The 17,656-nt window shown below is 43.4% G+C and overlaps 3 protein-coding genes across 5 annotated transcripts; 2 read left to right on the top strand and 1 right to left on the bottom strand.

The window, feature by feature from the left end:
* Positions 1–1,118: 1,118 nt before the first annotated feature.
* CIB3 (calcium and integrin binding family member 3) lies at positions 1,119–5,903 on the bottom strand. Of its 2 annotated transcripts, none has more exons than XM_057406801.1 (6): positions 5,771–5,903; positions 5,154–5,188; positions 3,357–3,468; positions 2,862–3,009; positions 1,794–1,989; positions 1,119–1,365 (listed from the first exon to the last, which is right to left on the bottom strand). In XM_057406801.1, the coding sequence occupies exons 1-6, from the start codon at positions 5,873–5,875 to the stop codon at positions 1,344–1,346; spliced, it is 618 nt and encodes a 205-aa protein (XP_057262784.1). In that variant the 5' UTR covers positions 5,876–5,903; the 3' UTR covers positions 1,119–1,343. The 2 variants fall into 2 exon arrangements, with proteins under 2 accessions (XP_057262784.1, XP_057262785.1); XM_057406802.1 differs by having other exon boundaries at positions 5,503–5,896.
* Positions 5,904–6,902: 999 nt separating this feature from the next.
* FAM32A (family with sequence similarity 32 member A) lies at positions 6,903–7,688 on the top strand. The gene is made up of 4 exons (XM_057406805.1): positions 6,903–7,039; positions 7,102–7,240; positions 7,328–7,381; positions 7,529–7,688. The coding sequence occupies exons 1-4, from the start codon at positions 6,963–6,965 to the stop codon at positions 7,595–7,597; spliced, it is 339 nt and encodes a 112-aa protein (XP_057262788.1). The 5' UTR covers positions 6,903–6,962; the 3' UTR covers positions 7,598–7,688.
* Positions 7,689–8,502: 814 nt separating this feature from the next.
* On the top strand, positions 8,503–15,488 carry AP1M1 (adaptor related protein complex 1 subunit mu 1). Of its 2 annotated transcripts, none has more exons than XM_057406794.1 (12): positions 8,503–8,547; positions 9,121–9,277; positions 9,585–9,652; positions 10,222–10,352; positions 10,495–10,642; positions 11,260–11,386; positions 11,753–11,895; positions 12,494–12,565; positions 12,783–12,941; positions 13,601–13,726; positions 13,930–14,005; positions 15,027–15,488. In XM_057406794.1, the coding sequence occupies exons 1-12, from the start codon at positions 8,506–8,508 to the stop codon at positions 15,047–15,049; spliced, it is 1,272 nt and encodes a 423-aa protein (XP_057262777.1). In that variant the 5' UTR covers positions 8,503–8,505; the 3' UTR covers positions 15,050–15,488. The 2 variants fall into 2 exon arrangements, with proteins under 2 accessions (XP_057262777.1, XP_057262776.1); XM_057406793.1 differs by lacking the exon at positions 8,503–8,547 and adding an exon at positions 8,641–8,789.
* Positions 15,489–17,656: the final 2,168 nt, after the last annotated feature.

Here is a 17,656-nt window from a genome sequence, read left to right as displayed (position 1 = left end):
TCTTGGTCCTGTACCAATGGGCACACCTCATATTCCTTGACATCAGAGCCTTATGCCAGCATCAGACCTTCAGCCTCAGATTTATAAATCCTATGGATTATTGTAAGTCTCTTTACTGCTGCTGAAACTTCTTTGGTGTCTCCCTTCATGTGAGATGCTGCTCATCTCGCTGACAGTTGTTAGGGGATGATGATTGTAGTGGTGGTGTCTTTGGCTTGATGATCATGCTCAAAATCTACCATGATTTCTTGTTCTTTTGGACTTGAACTGGCTGGTGTCTGTGCTGGAGAGGAAATGGACAAACAGCTGCGTGGAGGACGGTCTCCATTAGTACCAGAAGCTCAGAGGGGTTGGGAAGGAATGAGGCTAACTTCTGTCTTTATTTCTAGATTAACTAAGGAGCTGTTCAATTGAACGTTGATGGTAACGTGCAGTCTGATTATTTCAGGCTGCCTTATTCTCTGACCCATCTCTTCCAGTGATCGTTGGAGATCTTGTTCCTGTGGTCAATGCAAGTTTTTTGGGCTGGGCTCTCCAGCCCTTCTGCAGGAATCGGATGCTCTACGTTGGGCGTGAGTTGGGACTTAGGGCTTTGCTTTGAAGGGAACTTAATGCATCCCAGAATTTTGTAAAACAAGTGTAAATTGTGTTTTTTAGAATGACCACTTTTGGCTGCCACCCTTCCCACATGGCAACTGCTTTCTGAAACACTTCTCCTTGATTTCCATGTTTGTATGAAAACCAGACCTCTTGTTTATTACAGTATGTATGTTTTTACTCTGTTGTACAGGACCCTGAGCACTGCATAAATAAACTTCTTTATGAAAAGAGAATTTTACCAACTTAGTTTCAGTCCTGTTCATCACTCGTGCATGCAGGTTCTTGTGTGGGAAATAGGATTATATATAGGAATAGAAAGGAGGGACAGGAACCTGGGGGAGGCTCTCTTGTCCTTGGAAATATGTTCACTTCTCATTATAAATTTGAAAGTAGAAAGCTCTTCTCTGTATAGTTTGATACAAGTTCCTTTATTACCTGGTGCTATCTATTTCTCACCTCTCTGTCTAGGTCAGATTTGCTTTAGCTGGGGGGAGGGAGGAGGAATAAAGTTTTTGTTAACATTGCAAGGAAAATAGACATTTTGATAAATGACAGAGAAATCACGATGAAGAGCTTAATGAATTGCTCCTTCTAAAGATGTAAAAGAGACAGAGTTCTGCGACTGGTTCAGTTACCAGAAGTTGTCCTCTTTGCTCCCTTCCTTTTGCTCCCTCATGGACGGTGATCTCAGTAATCGTTGTTGGAGGTTCAGGAAATGCTTGCCTCCACATGTTTCACTAGATTCAGATTCGAATGTGAAATGTGCTATTAAAGAAAGAGGAAGTAATGATCACTTATGTGTCGATCAATTAAAAGGATTCACTACAATTAATCCTATAAATTGGAAACTTTGTACATTAAAGAAATGCAACATTTGAGTGCTGCTTTGTGCACAATGTGTGTCAGAAACCACAGTAAGACTCTGCCAGGCACCATCTCATATACTTCTCAGTGGAGCCTAAGAGCTAATACATTTTAAGTTGAGGACTTAAATGTCCAGAATCTAACAGAGGCTCCAAAAGCAACTCAAGAAGCCTCCCTGCTTTTTCAAGCATCTGTTTTACCCAGTGGACAGCTCTACTGCTTCTGTCAGGGATCTGCAGTGACTGAGGAGACATAAAATACACACTATAGAGACTTCTGACAAAAAAAATAAGATCAATCTTGTGTTAGAAATGCAAAGCAGGTCTTACCTAAGGAAATCTGGAGCCCGTATTATCATATGCTGGAAGTCTTCCAGAGACAGCTTGCCATCGTTGTCCACGTCAGCTTCGTAAATCACCTTTTCACATACAAGGCTCACTTCTTCTGGGGTGAGTTCATTTCGGGTTAATTTGTTGACTGTTTTCTCCAGATCAGATTTGCATATGTAGTCATCGTTGTTAAAATCTGGCAAAGGAAACAAAAGGGATTCAAAGTGACAAAACTCAGCCCTTTGACGTGGTCGACTGCCAAGCCCTAACAGGAAAGGTTTGGTTCCCAGGGCATGATGTATTTACGAGGAGAAATTTCAAATCAGAAATGCTTATCTGTGCTTGCTTGTATAAAAATGAAACAAAATTAAAAATCCTGGAATAATCCCCCCCCCGTCATACTTAAGGGGAATGGTTGTGAATAGTTTCATGGCTAAACATAGCCTAGCCATCCTTAAATTGCTCTAGTAAAGCACTACTACTGAACTAAAAGCAAGAGCTAGTTAAGTCAAAGGAAGAGAACGAGCTGTGCAGTTTTGGTGGGGCTTTACTTCTGTGAGACCTTGGCTGAATCATGCACAGTTTAAATGGTGAGAAAAAGCTGTTGGTTGGTTGATGTATTCTTTGGCTTTAGCCGATCATAAGGAAAGTAACTGCAAAAAGAAAAACAATCTTTCAATTTGTCCTTGGAGCAAGGTGCTGGAAGTGTGCTCCTCACACCAAAACCACCCCACAGCGTATTTATGGGCAGCCAGATCGCTTGTGCTGCGCTTTTACAAGCAGTCCCTCAGACACAAGTGTTTCTTACATGTTTATCAGCTCTTGAAAGCTGCAGATAATTTCAGGTTGTAAATTTTGGAGTAAACCCTAACCCCAGATAAAGAAGAGACAAAAGGGTAAAGACGACCAGAAGTTTTTAGGGGAGACTTTCAAATGCAATGAAATGAAAGGCTGTATTAAAACATGTCTAACTAGCATCATTACTGTGACAAAACGAATTATTTTGCATCCCTACACGAAGCTGCAGGATCTCCCCAAAGTTGACTTTTTAATGCACATCTCACTCACCATAAATTTTAAAAGCATAATAAGCTTTCAAGTCTCTGGGAGCCATTTCACTCATCACTGAAAACATGTCCAAAAAATCATCTAAAGTCATGTTGCCATCTCCACCCTCTGAGAAAACCTCTGCTATCCGCTGGCGGAACGGGTTGTCCTGGGAAACAGAACACAGGAGCAGGGGAAGGTCATCTTTACCAGCACTTATTTCACTGCAGAGAAGACAATTGGAGCAAGATTATTTTTGCTGTAACCTCTTTTTGGCAAGTGCTCCCTTTTCTGCTGTTCTGTTCTTGTAGGCAGAGGTAGACACAGCTGCAGCCCTCTTTAACCTTTACGCCGTTTCAGAGTGCTTTCGGGAATCACTAGAAGCTTCCAGAAAGCCTTTTGACTTCAATAGCCAAAATTTCTTTGTATTTCAGCCTCCCAGCAATTAGTAGTGGATAAATTATTCAAACAGGGTTAGATTAAACCGAAATGTGTCACTCGATTCCAGTTGTGTACCTTTAGCTCTGGCATGCTGCCAATGAGTTCATAGGGAAGTGTCACGTCTGGTTTACGTGTGTAGTCGAGCGGAACTAGCTGTGGGGCTAGATCTCGGTATCTGTAAAACAGTCTGCAACAGAAAGAAAGATTTGTTTAGGGAACAAGTTCTGTAGATCTCCAGGAGCAGTGCTTAAGTGTAGATCTCCAGGACTGCCTTTTCCATCTCACTCCTCACGCTTTGCGTGCGTTACCAGATCGGTATCAGTCACTAAATAACGTTTAGTGTGCTCTGTAGTTGGTGGTGGAAGGGAGTATTAAAAAGAACTCTTCAACTGGTGAAAAATGCAAAGCCTTTCATATTCACGGAACAGTCAGGTGAAAATGCTTACCCAGGTCAGGCAGCCAAACCACTAGATACCGTGTATCTGAAACCAGAATTTTACAGTTTCAGATGTATTTCTGCTTTACGACTGGGTGTACTTAGGTGTCTGTGTTTATGAGAACAAGGCACAAGACCTTCCACATGCAGGTCCACCTAATCAGTTTCCAAACAGAGAAATGCTTGTGGCAAGGCAAAAGGGATTTATTTTCTGAGTCCACAGTGAATGTGACCAAAAAAAATGGGCTTAAACTGGAGCATGAAAGATTCAGTTTAAACAGCAGAATAAAACTCCGAACGCCTAAAGCCATGGGCAGGAAGAGCTATCTGGAACTAACTCTAGCAGGATTCTATCCACCCTGAGTATCTTCCTGTTTTTCATAGAACTCAGGGTCAAAAGACAGAAAATGTGTGTAAGGATATTAATTTATCCAACACTTTCAGGATGCTGTTTCCTTTAGTTCTCGTGCTAGAGTAAGGAATAAGCTGTTGGTAACAGCCATTACCAACAAAACAATAGGGCAGAACCTTAAAAGGGATCCTTATCAATAATAAATGTCTTATGACACAGTTATGGCTCTGGCATCTATTTACGGTGTGGAAAGATGACAGGTTTAGATTTCAGTTATTACAGAACCACTCACATTTTATCCTGTCTAGAATTCATACACAGATGTGCAGGTTCTAAAGAGGGACGTGCTCTGGACAAGGTTGTTACCTTCAGCTGAATTAGCAAAAAACAGTGGGGACATCTTGAGAGATGCAGAACCTGAGCACTTCCCTTTCTGCTGGAACACCAAATGGTTAAGAATGGCAAGTGCAACTTCAATAGTGTGGGTGTTACTACCTGAGTAAGGATTTTAATGAGAGGAGAACAAGTTCAGGTTTTCAGTGAAGATTCTCAGTCTTACATGAACAGAATACTGAGCCTGTCTTTGTCAGATCCTTTGGCCAGAGATTAAACGGAGTGCTTGATGGGGTGACTGAAGGCTTTGGGAACAATGCATCTTAGAGCAGTATCATTATTTATAAGAAGACATGAAGAAAATTTGACACGGTCATGAAGGTTTTCATAAACCAGGCAAAGTATTCTGAAGAATAACAGTACACTTGGAAGCATCTGTCATAAAACAAGGTGAAAGGAATGTGGATGTCCCTGGCAAAGGAGGCACTGATATAACCTTTTACATTTATCTCTGTTAACAAGAGAGAGACTGGTACCTTAATACAGAATTTAGGATTCTGGCTCAGTTTAGGATAGATACCAGAGAGTTTGTACACAAAAAGGCAACAAAAATGCTCTGGCTTCCCAAAGGTATCACTCTGAATTTGTGTAAATCCATTTCCAAACTATTTCTAAATACCTCACCCTATATGTAACTCATCTTTATAACAATCTCTGTCTTTTACCCACAAAATGCATACAGAAAACTCACCTCAGTATTTCTTTCCTTGTAAAGAATGTGCAGTCCTGTGAAATAAGAAAAGATATAACATGTAATGCCGGTATTTAGCATGCACTGACCCAAACTTTTCCCATATAGCAGCTTAAATGGAGTTACACTGCAATATATGTGGCCAAGCATTAAAGCTCTTTCTTTTTGGCACATAATTAAGAGTATTTTATAACTCTTCTTCTAGATGTAAGAATCAAACTATGTTAGTAAAATCTTTGCTGTAGTTTAGTACTCCTAATTCATAGTTTTTAAGAGAGGTTGTTTAAAAACCCCATTATTTGCCATTATTCAACGTTCTGTCCAAACAGCCATTTAGTTTGTTTTGTACCTGATACGCATCCAGTTGCTCTTGAGTGAAAACAGTTTGCTTGTTGCCCATTTCTAGCTCTGAATGCTAATTCTAGTCCCATCATTCTTTCCTCGGGGACACCTTTATAGGCAGGCTGGATATTCAGTTATTAAAAGCTGCAACAATGAGGTTCAGGTATAGCAGAGGATCAAGTAACCAGCTTCCCTGTTCCCCAGGCTGTAAAGTATCATAATAGGAGCATTTCATCAAATCTTTAGTCTCAAGGCTCTTATCCAGCATCACTCACCTGTCTCCGGTGTGCACAGTGGAGACTCATGTTACAGTATTTACCCAAACAAGTAACAGCAGCTGGTTTATGTCTTTGAAGCAGCAGGAAGACGTCATGGGGCATGCTTTTTTATCCCTTCACCTATGGTAAAGTAACGGTAAAGCATCAGTGGTGTCTGTCTGCTTTAAGAATTAACACCAAATATTAGGAATTCATAACAGTGATGGTAACCCCTCATCCTTTCCTTCTCACTGCTCCCTGTAATACACATTATACACTAATATACCGTACTTTGTGCTGAAGGTAGTATCTATAAAGTCCAGTCCCTTTATTCTGTATTATCTGCTGATATACATCATTGCCACTTAATGATTATTAGCGTGACATGCATACGTATATAGTGCATATACATGTTCATACATGTGAACAGACCTATGATGTTACAGGCTGCATGGAATATGCAAACAAGGGACGGAGGAAGAGGAGGCTGCACAACCACAGCCTTTATCTATTGATCACCTTCATTTCCTGGGCATTGCTACTGTGCCCGGTGTCCTCCCCTCAGTGAAGGAAGGGGCCTCATGCGCCAGTGTGCCTTCAGACAGAGTCATGGAATCATGGAATGGTTTGGGTTGAAGGGACCTTAAAGCTCCTCCAGCTCCAACCCCTGCCAGGGCAGGGACCCCTTCCACTGGAGCAGCTTGCTCCAAGCCCCTGTGTCCAACCTGGCCTTGAACACTGCCAGGGATGGGGCAGCCACAGCTTCTCTGGGCACCCTGTGCCAGCGCCTCAGCACCCTCACAGGGGAGAGCTTCTGCCTTGTATCCAGCCTAAATCTCCCCTGTTTCAGTCTGAACCCATCACCCCTGTCCTATCGCTCCAGTCCCTGATGCACAGCCCCTCTCCAGCATCCTTGCAGCCCCCTTCAGACACTGGAACTGCTCCGAGGTCCCCACGCAGCTTCTCTTCTCCAGGCTGCACAGCCCCAGTAAACCCCCCCGGGAATGGCGCTGCCCGGAGGGACACCGCGAGTGGGGCCGGGTTGATCCCGGCGCACCCCGGAGCTCCGCTCCCTCCCTTCAGGGCGGCCGCGGGCCTTCCCTCACGGCGGGAGGAGGCGGCGCGGGGGGGGGCGGGACGGGACGGGACGCGCCGTTGCCGTGGTAACGCCGGCGCCCGGCAGGGGGCGCCGTGGCGCGGCGGAAGAGCCATGGCGGACTACGAGGCGGTGCAGCGGGGGCCGCTGCGGCTGAAGGGCGGCGGAGCGGGGCTGGGCGCCGGCAAGCGGTGAGTACCGGGGGGGAACGGGGGGCAGCCGGGGTTGTGCCCTGACCGCCCTCCGCCAGCAGGAAGAAGAAGAAGGCAAAGGACAAGGCCCAGATCCTGGAGCAGATCGTGAGCAGCAAGAAGCAGGAGGAGGAGAAGAAGCGCGGCCTGGACAAGCGCACCCCGGCGCAGGTGGCCTACGAGAAGATGCAGGAGAAGCGGGTAAAAAACGGCTTTAAAACCCCCTTTGGAGCCCTCAGAGACCAGCCCGGAGGGGCTGTGGGTAATTGGGCTCTCTTGTGTCTGCAGCAAATGGAGAGGATCCTGAAGAAGGCATCCAAAACCCATAAGCAGAGAGTGGAGGTGAGCTGAATTACCCTGATTCACGCAGGCTGCTGAGGCTTGGTGGGCTGGGGGAGCTGTTTTGCCTCCATGAAACACGGAACCGGGGCCTTGTGGTGATGTCAGCGCCAAATACTCAACATTCTCTTCCTCTTTCTCTCCCCTTAGGACTTCAACAGGCACTTGGATACTCTGACTGAGCACTACGACATTCCCAAAGTCAGCTGGACAAAGTGAACGGGCTGCTTTTCAAGGCTTTGGACCAGGGGGTGTGTTTTGTTGGTGTTAAGCAGGGTTGCCATGTGAATGTGTGTAATCCCCACACCCATCGTTTATCTGTCTCCCGAATGTTGATAGATTTGTACTTTTATTTTGTTGGTTTGGGTTTTGAAACCGAATGTTTAACAAAATCCGTCTTTTCTGACGAGCTCTGATTTATGATTGTGCAGAGGGTTTGGGGGTTTTTAGTGCTTACAGCAACAGTAAGGCCACAATCGATTGCTGTTAGCCAGCTGCAAAGGGTTCCTTTATTTATTTGGTATAGTTCTTTTCAGACATCCAGGCCTGGCAGCCTCTCATAGCATAAGTTTCTCTTGCAAGAGAGAGGAATTGTATAGTTTGTTTCCATCTAGAGGCGGAGGGTGTGCTGTAATGTGTAACATTAATGTCACTATTAAAATGCCGCTTTCATCCTTTTATTGGTGCCGATTTACCTATAAATGGGGGGGAAGAATTTGCGCATGGAGTTTCTGTAGTGCCTCTCCTGTCTTTATAACTCGCGCTGCCTTTGAGAGATGACATATGCCATGTACCTCAATTAAAACTCCAACATGCCTCTTAAACCTGAATATTGTTCTTGACTGGGAACACCGTCCCTCTGCTCTTGCTGCCCGGAGCCCTCCCTCAGCCTGGGCAAACTTTCCCCTCTTACCCGGTGCTGCTTTCACCACCATGGGGGGAGGAAGACCCCGGGACTATTTACCTACGCCCTCCGCGGCTGAACGTGTTCTTCCGCGGTCCCCTGCGCATGCCCCTCCTCGCAGCAGCCGGGTCTCGTTGCGCCGCTTCCTCCCGGAAGCGGAAGTGGGTGCGTGTGCGGCCCGGGCGACACGGCGGCCCCGGCGGGCGGCGGGGCGGCGGCGGCGATGTCGGCCAGCGCCGTCTATGTGCTGGACCTGAAGGGGAAGGTGAGGTCCGGCCGGGGCTGGAGGCGGAGGAGCGGCGTCCCTCGCCCCGGCGGGGGTGCTGAGGGGCCTGGAGGGTGCCCCGGCCTCGCTCGCTGGGGGCTGCGGGAGCCGCGCTCCCCTCTCCGGCACCTCCTTGCCGCCAGCCCAGCTTCTTGAGGCACTGCGGGCCTCAGCTGTAGCGGGAGAGTCGTGGCCTGTGGCTCGGCTCCGGGTGCTGAGGGGGGTGGCTGCGAAGAGCTGGGGTGCGACCTTGGGCACCCCAGGGGTAATTAATCTTTGCACTAATTGGAGGGAGTTTGTCTCAGAGGAGCTGGCTTGTTTTCCCGTCTCAAAAGCGTCGTTGGGGCTCGTGCGGCAGTAGGTGAAGAACAATGAAAAACATCAGTGCAGTGAAAGGTTAAGGAGTCGCGTTCTAATCAGTGTTTTAGCGTTGTGGTTTGCGTTTGTGCAATGGCTGGAGTGAAGTTAAAAGTTACTTAGTGAGGCCTTCCAAATACCTCGTGCATTGGCCTTGCATGGTAACATCATCTCGTGAAAGAGAAAAGAAAGATGAGTTTGTCCCTCTCTTCGTAGGTTCTTATCTGTCGGAATTACCGCGGAGATGTGGACATGTCAGAGGTGGAGCATTTTATGCCGATCCTTATGGAAAAGGAAGAAGAGGGGACACTTTCTCCCATTCTAGCACATGGAGGAGTTCGTTTTATGTGGATTAAACACAACAACTTATATCGTATCCTTTATACTGCAGATAACTCCTGTGTGCTGAGATACAGAGGGCTGCTACAATATTTGTGTTGTTTTGTGTCTAAATGCAAAGCTGGAGAATGGGTGAAGTAACATAAGGAGGCTTTATTAAATAAAGTTGGTTTATGCTTTGCATGGAGCAATGTGCACCAGCAGGACAGGGTGCAGAAAAGGGTTTATGTGAATTCTACTCTTTACCAAAAGTTTATCTTCATTTCTTTCCTAAAGGCATTTATTAAACTTTTGTTTTTAGTGGTGACTTTGAATGCATTTTCCTGAGCATCCTTTATCAGTTGTTGCAACCTCCAAGAAAAATGCTTGTGTGTCACTGGTGTTTTCATTTTTATATAAAGTAGTTCAGGTGAGTATGAAATCTCCAAAGTCACTTCTGGCTTCTTTTCAGTTCAGTTTAAATCTAATCTAATTAAAAATGCCTAGAGCTTTCCCGCAGATAAAGAACTCTATGGTAGTAGCGTTTTTTACTTTATAGTTGGTTATTTTGTAGAACTATCTTCCTGTAGTAATGGAATTGATATTTTGTAGCTGAGCAGGCAAAGGATGTGACACAATGCTGCAAGTAGTTGTACAAGGCCTGAGAACATGGAGAATGGTGAACTTGCTGCATGAGTAGTGGCATATTGTGTAGTTCCTATGGTTGGTTCATCTGTACCTGGTGTGAAAAAGATTTTCTCCAAAATAATTATTTTTCACAGTAGTTAGAGTTGCTGTTAGGATTCTCTTAACTCTTTTAACGGAGGTGGATTTCCTGAGGCTGAATCTGCTGAACAGAATGCTGTTTGTGAATGAGGGTGTTTGGTTCGGGGCTTTTTAAGACTTGTGATTTTAGATACAAGAAGACATTCTGAATGTGCTGTACTTCCCTCAGTTAACATCCTCCTTCCTCCCCTCCCTCCTGTCATTTTGTTTCAGGTTTTTTCTGAATATTTCAAGGAGTTGGAAGAAGAGAGCATTAGGGACAATTTTGTTATTATTTATGAGTTGTTAGATGAGCTTATGGATTTTGGTTACCCACAAACCACTGATAGTAAAATTTTACAAGAGTAAGTATCATTCTGTGTCACTTACAGTGACAGACTTCTTGGAAAGTTTTGAGCATCCTTCCATATGCAAACAAATGCTTTGCTTTGGTCTAGGTAGCAAAAGAATTAATGTTCCTTTTCTTCATGCCAATTGTGTGTGAAGGTACATCACTCAGGAAGGCCACAAACTTGAAACTGGAGCTCCACGTCCACCTGCCACTGTTACCAATGCTGTATCATGGAGATCAGAAGGGATAAAATACAGGAAAAATGAGGTGTTCCTGGATGTTATAGAGTCTGTTAACCTTTTGGTGGGTACCTTTTATTGTAACTTTGAATGAAAAGTGTAATGGAAAGTGGTGAAAGTGCTTTACTGTCTGAAAACCTGCAGGTTGCAATAAAAAGTCAGATTGACTGTGGCAAGTGGCCTGTGCTGCTGAAAACCATGTCAGTTATTGAGACCCAAGTACTACCCATAAGGACATCCAGTAGACAAACAGTGCTTTACTTGTACGCATTGTATAATCATAGAATGGTTTGGGTTGGACAGGGCCTTAAGATCATCAAGTTCCAGTCCCCCTGCCATAGGCAAGGTCTCCTCACTCTAGACCATGTCACTCAAGGCTCTGTCCAACCTGGCCTTCAACAGTGCCAGGGATGGAGCATTCACCACTTCCCTGGGCAACCTGTGCCAGTGTGTCACCACCCTCACAGTAAAGAATTTCTTCCTTGTATCTAACCTGAATTGCTGATTTCTGATCTGTCCTTCCCTCCTCTGTCTGTGCCCATCACCTCCCCAATCTAATCTGCTGGATTAATTTCTCAGGTGAAAGACATCCTAGAAGACTTGGGACATGGGGATGGGGTGGGAGTGCTTGATGTCCTAATGTATCCCATCAGAGCAGTCTTTCTTTTTGTTTTACTTCAGGTCAGTGCCAATGGGAACGTATTACGGAGTGAGATAGTTGGGTCCATTAAAATGCGAGTCTTCCTCTCGGGAATGCCAGAGCTGCGCCTGGGTTTAAATGACAAAGTTCTCTTTGATAATACAGGCCGTGAGTATTTCAGTGAAACCTCAATAATCATGAAAGATGTTGTCTGAAGTCAGCTGAAGTTCAGCTGAAAGGATTTAGTCAAGGATGATAGAAATACACCCCTTTTCAGTGTAGAAAACCACACTGGTTCTTGTGTGACGCTATCAGGCGAAGATGGAATACCATGGTAACGTGTGCTGACCACCTAGGTTTCCTCATCCCGTTTTTCACTGGGACTTCTGTAGTCCTAAAAAGCTCTAGCAAGCTAACGAACAAAGTGGCTAAAAGGGAGGAATGTCAGCAGACAACAGCTCTGCTGTATGGCTGGCACTGATGAGACTTTGGACATCAGTTGTGCAGCACCTTGAAATACGTATTTATATCTAGGTGGCAAAAGTAAATCGGTGGAACTGGAAGATGTGAAGTTTCACCAGTGCGTTCGTCTCTCTCGCTTTGAGAACGACAGGACAATTTCTTTCATTCCGCCTGATGGAGAGTTTGAGCTCATGTCATATCGCCTCAACACCCACGTGAGTCTGGGTGTTTGCTTTTTCCATGATAACAGTTCAGATTGTAGGCAGCATTGCTAATAGGTTTCCCTTAATTATTTGTTTTCCTTAAAATCTGGGCAGCACGGTAGTTTTCAAATCAACTATTAATGAAGCTTTGTGCTCCTCTCTTTGGAGGAAGAATGAGTTTGGACTTGTCAGTAAACCTCTATTTTCAACTACTGTTGAAACTCTTCCTGAAGTAGCATTCCTGTGGTGACTTTTTCAGCTAAGTGCATGATGAAATGTCAGTGTAGCAATTGACCAGTGTCCTTGGTTCAGCTGGAGCAGTCATTTTTCTCCTTTCGACTTTAGTCTGAGAACAATGCTGATAACACACTGATGGTTTTGTCCTCAGACTAAAGTCAAGAATTTGGTCCTTGGTCCATGGCATATCAATGCTTGCTCATTTGTATAATTGTATTTTTAATAAACCCCCAACTTGGTTGTCGTTGCAGGTACCACAGACTTTGTTTTCTGTGGGGTTCACGTGTTGAGTGTAGCTTTATGGGGAAGCAACATTGGAATGACCACGTCAAAGGAAAACTACAGCTGTTAAACGTGTTTCTTCTCTCATTAGGTAAAGCCACTGATCTGGATTGAGTCTGTGATTGAAAAACATTCCCACAGCCGCATCGAGTACATGATCAAGGTCAGCAATTCTAATCATGGCTAATTTCAGTCTTTCATTTGTTCTCAAAGCTTGACAAGCAGTTCGGGCATTTCTAACTTCATTAGTAAGCGTGTGTTACATCTCTGTTCCTTGCTGTGTAGGTTGGGACAGGGGGAATTGTGTGTCTCAGCACTCACTAGCATAATGGAAATATTTAGAGGGCTGCTTTTCTGATGCAGTTTTTCAATTTCTTCAGGCAAAAAGTCAGTTTAAACGTCGATCAACTGCCAACAACGTGGAGATTCACATTCCAGTTCCAAACGATGCGGACTCGCCAAAGTTTAAAACCACTGTTGGAAGTGTCAAATGGGTTCCAGAGAACAGTGAAATTGTGTGGTCCATTAAGTCTTTTCCAGTAAGTGTTATTTTTAGTCTTATTACCTGCTAGTGTAATAATTAATTAATATTAATATTTGATGCATGTTCAGACTCTGCCTATTAGAAGCAGATTCTAATATCTAATAGTATCTAATAGTACTGGCTTCTTCCTCTTCTCCCTTGGCTGAAGGGTTGGAACTTGCAAGTAGATGTTTAAGATACTGCTGTTTATATTAGTTTAACTGGGATATTTTTTTCAGAACAAGGTTAGAGAGCAGATTTTTGAGCCATGTCTGTGGATGGTGTAATCCCTTGGCCTAGGTTTTAGCAGCAGCTGTTTAGTTTGTCAGACTGTGTTTCTTGGGTGGTTCCGTGAGCATGAGCTCTTTCAGATGCCAATGGAGTGGTGGTACAGCTGTCTGTCACTGTTTAGTCAGAAAGGGCAGCAGCATTTTTCTCATTTGAGTATGAGCCTGGAAGAAAATGAATTGTGCCTCAGGCTGGTCCTAATTTTATCTGAATCTTAAAAAAAAAACAAAACCTTTTTTAAATAAAAACAAGTGCTCGCTTTTAAGTCCTAGAGAAGAGCTGGAGGGATGGTGGAGCTCAGTGATTTGGCATTAAGAATATACCACTTGTGTTGTTGCAAGTGTGTTGTATTTTTTCTTCAAGAAAAAAATGTGTCCTTTTTGCTAGGGTGGAAAAGAATACCTGATGAGAGCTCACTTTGGACTTCCAAGTGTTGAAGCTGAAGATAAGGAAGGAAAACCTCCCATAAGTGTAAAGTTTGAGATTCCATATTTCACCACTTCAGGAATCCAGGTTGGTAGCTGAAAATAGAAATACTGACGAGTATTTTTAGGCTCTTCGTGCACAAGTTTTTCTCATCTCAATGATTCCTGTTCAATGTTACCCATAATCCATATTTTTGACCCACCCAAAAAAATCTTATTTTTATCTTCTTTGCTAAATGCTGCTTGGCTTACACTGGAGACTTCATTTCTTTAACATCCCTTTCTTTCTAGGTTCGTTACTTAAAGATAATTGAGAAGAGTGGCTATCAGGCTCTCCCATGGGTTCGTTATATTACCCAGAATGGAGGTAAGTAGAATCATAGAATCACAGAATGGTTTGGGTTGGAAAGGACCTTCATACCGTTTCAACCCCCCTGCCATGGGCAGGGACACCTCACACTAGACCATGTCACCCAAGGCTCTGTCCAACCTGGCCTTGAGCACTGCCAGGGATGGAGCATCTACCACCTCTTTGGCTAAACCTGCTCCAGTGCCTCACCACCCTCACAGTGAAGAACTCCTTCCTTATCTCTAATCTGAAATTCCCCTGTTGCAGTTTGAACCCATCACCCCTTGTCCTATCCCTACAGTCCCTGATGCAGAGCCCCTCTCCAGCATCTTTGTAGCCCACTTCAGACACTGGAAGCTGCTCTGAGGTCTCCATGCAGCTTCTCCTCTCCAGGCTGAGCAGCCCCAATGTTCTCAGCCTGTCTTCATATGAGAGGTGCTGCAGGCCCTGATCATCCTCCTGGCTTCCTCTGGACTTGCTCCAATAGCTCCATGTCCTTTCTATGTTGAGGACACAAGAAAGCAATACACTGTAGGCATCTCCAGCTTTCATATTTTGTTTCCCTAGCACAAACCTCCAAATAGAAACGCACAAATGCAGTTTGCTCATATTCCTAAGTATTAAACTATATGGTTTAGACACAGATTAAGGTTTGCTGCTTTTTAAAGTCACCTTTTTTGGTGTCTTAATGAAAGACCCAATGGGATAGTTCACTATTTTGTAATTAAGCTGAGATTTGGTGAGATTTTTGGGATATAAATTTAAAAAGAGATCACTCACACATACTATTCTGCCAGCTTCAAGATGTATGAGCCGCTGTCTACTATAAGATACTAGATTGCTAGCAAGTAAAAGTGGTACTGGTGGGGGGGGTGGTTTTTTTTTTCTGCCTGCAATTACCTTAATCACTTTAGAGCTCATTATCTTGGCCATTCTAAGCAAAGTTATGGGTTTATTTGACATCTCTTCATCCCCATTTGCTCATCTGCTTTGCTGAAAGGATTTACTAAACCACTTTTGGCTTTTTTCCCCTTTACAGACTACCAGCTTCGAACACAGTAAAACCCCTCGCAAGAACCACAGACAACAGAACTTCAAGCCTGGAATTTGTTTGCAGAAGCTTCTGTGGTACTGAGAGCTGTGAATGTTGTTGCCAAGGGTCTTGTTTCTGCAGTCTTGGATTGGCAGGACAGAGATTGGAAATTTACTGTTTTCAATAATGTGTTTGAGCATTTGAACCATTAGTATTGATTGTGTGAATATTTATTTCATTCTTAGAACATGCTGATCTTGCTGCTAAATGCTAATTCTGAGTAGCAGTTACCTTGAGGAGCCAGGAATACAGAACAGACCTTGAGAATGTCTTGTCAATGCCTTGTCTGTTACATCCACAAAGTTTCTAGTATTCATCTTTTAGGATCTCTAAAGACATTGGCAGGGTTATGCTACAAATTAGGGAGACAATTGTGCAATTAAAATGACTGCTGAACACTTAGTTGTATTTAGCCCAAGGTATTTATTTTTTTCTGGGCATATGGGTGCCTTAACTCATTCAAAGCTCTGTTAACTTATAAAAATTAATGGAAAATGTGTTTCAAGTCAATGTGAAATCAACACTATTTGCTCTTCTTTTGCATGGTTTCAAACCAGTTTGTCTGACAGAGCAACTTCAAGTGAAGGGTTTGGAAATGAAAATATGGGTTTGTTAAAGACTTAAGTTAACCAAGAACAAGGGATCACAGAAGTAAATGTCTATGGGAACATCTCTGTAGAAGCATGATGATTGCTAGTTTGAGTTAGTCAGAATGCAGACTGAAAAGTTTCAACCGTATGCTACCCCTAGGGCATGGAAACGCTCTGCCAATTGATGAGCTTTTGCTTTCTTTTAATTTCTGTTTGTAAAACAAGTTCCAAACTCTAATAAGTAAGCATAAAACCTTAGATTAATTATTGGAAGAAAGATCAAAATCATTTTGGAGGTGATGACATTTGGTCGGAAGATGGGATTTTTACTGTTATTTTTCCAGATGATAGTAACATACTCCAACCTCTTCTGGCAAATTGATTGGTGTTGGTGAAGAGGCTGATAAAAATACAGTTGCCATTTTAATTCCAGCTTGCCTTTGTGTTAATTTAGGGTAAATATTTCCCTTTTTTGGTATAGCTTGCTAGAATTTAACTTTATTTGTCCTAAGGGAGATGCTTTCTTTCTCAGTCTTTTCCATTTGTAAGCAACTAGAATTCTAGCTTCCTGGCAGATGGATAACAGTTCAGAATGTTATACTTAAAGGTATTATGTTTTTTTACATACTGTTTCATTTTGTATTCTGAGAAGCTAAGGTTGGCATGGGTGTACATAGTTATTTTGATTTAATTTGGGGTGTTTTTTTTCCAGAAAAAATGATGGTTATCAGTATTTTTCTTTATAAACAGTTTTTAGAATGCTTTGGTTTGAATTTAGTACTCCTGACAGATGCTAAACTTAAACCAGCAGAAACTAAATATATGTCTGCAAACGTGATGTACTACACTGTGCTCAAGGTTTCTCCACACCACTCTGGTGACAGTCCTTGACTCTCCCGCCAGATCGAGAAGACCTTTCACTCATTGTCCCCACTAAATCCTTGTAGACCCTATATATAGATATACTTGGGTATACAGTATATACTGTTAGCAAAAAGACCCAGTTAAATTCCCTTGCAGTGCAGCTGCTGTGACACTAGGGGAAGATCTGCCTCAGGAAGGACTGATCTCTGCTGGTACCGAGGCAATACCAGTTAGGCGCTGGTAGGTGTGGATGTGTGTATTCTGCAGTAAGGTTAGTGTATTTGCCACCTCACAAGCTCAATGTTGAAACAAATTAAATCATCCTCAAGATTTGGTTCCACCACTCATTTTCATGTGAACAATGAAGCTTATGACTGGACTGAACATTTTTATATTAAAACTGTAACTGGTGGACAAATCATTCTCTCAGGACTGTTTTTCTTCCAAGTGTTCTATTATTTGTCTGTAAAATGTGACTCTTGATCACTGTTTGCTTTCCTGTTAAGGGTTGTATCTTGCAGACCAGGACAGCGTTTTCTCCTGTTTCTGTTTCAGTAATGGGGCATCAGCCATGCTTGTCCAGGAAGTAATAAAGGGCAAAACCTCTGCTTTGAGTCAGTTGTACTTCAGATTGTAGCCTCTAATCTTCAAGTACCCTCAGCTGTTCTGATACGAGGCCTGAGTGATTGGAACTGACTTCATATTCCTCTCCCTGATTTGTCAACCAAATACTGACGAAACCTTTGCTCACTGCTTGTTCCCTGCCAAATCTGCCTATGTGCCATAAAACTAGTGCTCGTTATCACCCTCTATTTCAGAAAGCAAAATAAACCCTACGTCTTCATCCATTCCTTGTTGAAGTGTTGGGTTGTTTGGGCAGAAAGGCACAAACTCAGTGCTAGCATCTCTAGCTCTTATTCAAGGAGTAACTTGTTTATCCTTTGTAAGCTTTGTTCTCAGAGCAGCTGCTAAATCTTCCTTCTCTTGGTGCCTTCTGTTCTCTGCCTAGTATGGAAAACTGTAAGTTTGATGGTCTGCTGCTGCCTTACAGGTTAATACCTAATACAAAATACTTCTAAAAGACAATTTGCACAATTCAGGTAAGCAGTGAAGTGTCTCATC

This window comes from Pezoporus wallicus, unplaced genomic scaffold, assembly GCF_028554395.1.
Source record: "Pezoporus wallicus isolate ANWC-B61680 ecotype Strahan unplaced genomic scaffold, APGP_CSIRO_Pwel_v1 contig_10514, whole genome shotgun sequence".
NCBI lineage: Eukaryota > Metazoa > Chordata > Aves > Psittaciformes > Psittacidae > Pezoporus > Pezoporus wallicus.
Note: the sequence above shows the minus strand (reverse complement) of the source record. Positions and strands in the feature narration are given on the sequence as shown.

Excerpts from the sequence above, each read along its gene's own strand:
- CIB3 (XM_057406801.1), bottom strand. The coding sequence starts at position 5,875 with ATGCCCCATGACGTCTTCCTGCTGCTTCAAAGACATAAACCAGCTGCT. Across the intron at positions 3,469-5,153 it reads ACAAGGAAAGAAATACTGAG|ACTGTTTTACAGATACCGAG; the intron begins GTGAGTTTTCTG and ends TTTCTGTTGCAG. Across the intron at positions 1,990-2,861 it reads TTATGCTTTTAAAATTTATG|ATTTTAACAACGATGACTAC; the intron begins GTGAGTGAGATG and ends TTCCTTTGCCAG.
- AP1M1 (XM_057406794.1), top strand. The coding sequence starts at position 8,506 with ATGTCGGCCAGCGCCGTCTATGTGCTGGACCTGAAGGGGAAG. Across the intron at positions 10,353-10,494 it reads GATAGTAAAATTTTACAAGA|GTACATCACTCAGGAAGGCC; the intron begins GTAAGTATCATT and ends TTGTGTGTGAAG. Across the intron at positions 12,566-12,782 it reads GCATCGAGTACATGATCAAG|GCAAAAAGTCAGTTTAAACG; the intron begins GTCAGCAATTCT and ends CAATTTCTTCAG.
- FAM32A (XM_057406805.1), top strand. The coding sequence starts at position 6,963 with ATGGCGGACTACGAGGCGGTGCAGCGGGGGCCGCTGCGGCTGAAGGGC. Across the intron at positions 7,040-7,101 it reads GGGCTGGGCGCCGGCAAGCG|GAAGAAGAAGAAGGCAAAGG; the intron begins GTGAGTACCGGG and ends CTCCGCCAGCAG. Across the intron at positions 7,382-7,528 it reads CCCATAAGCAGAGAGTGGAG|GACTTCAACAGGCACTTGGA; the intron begins GTGAGCTGAATT and ends CTCTCCCCTTAG.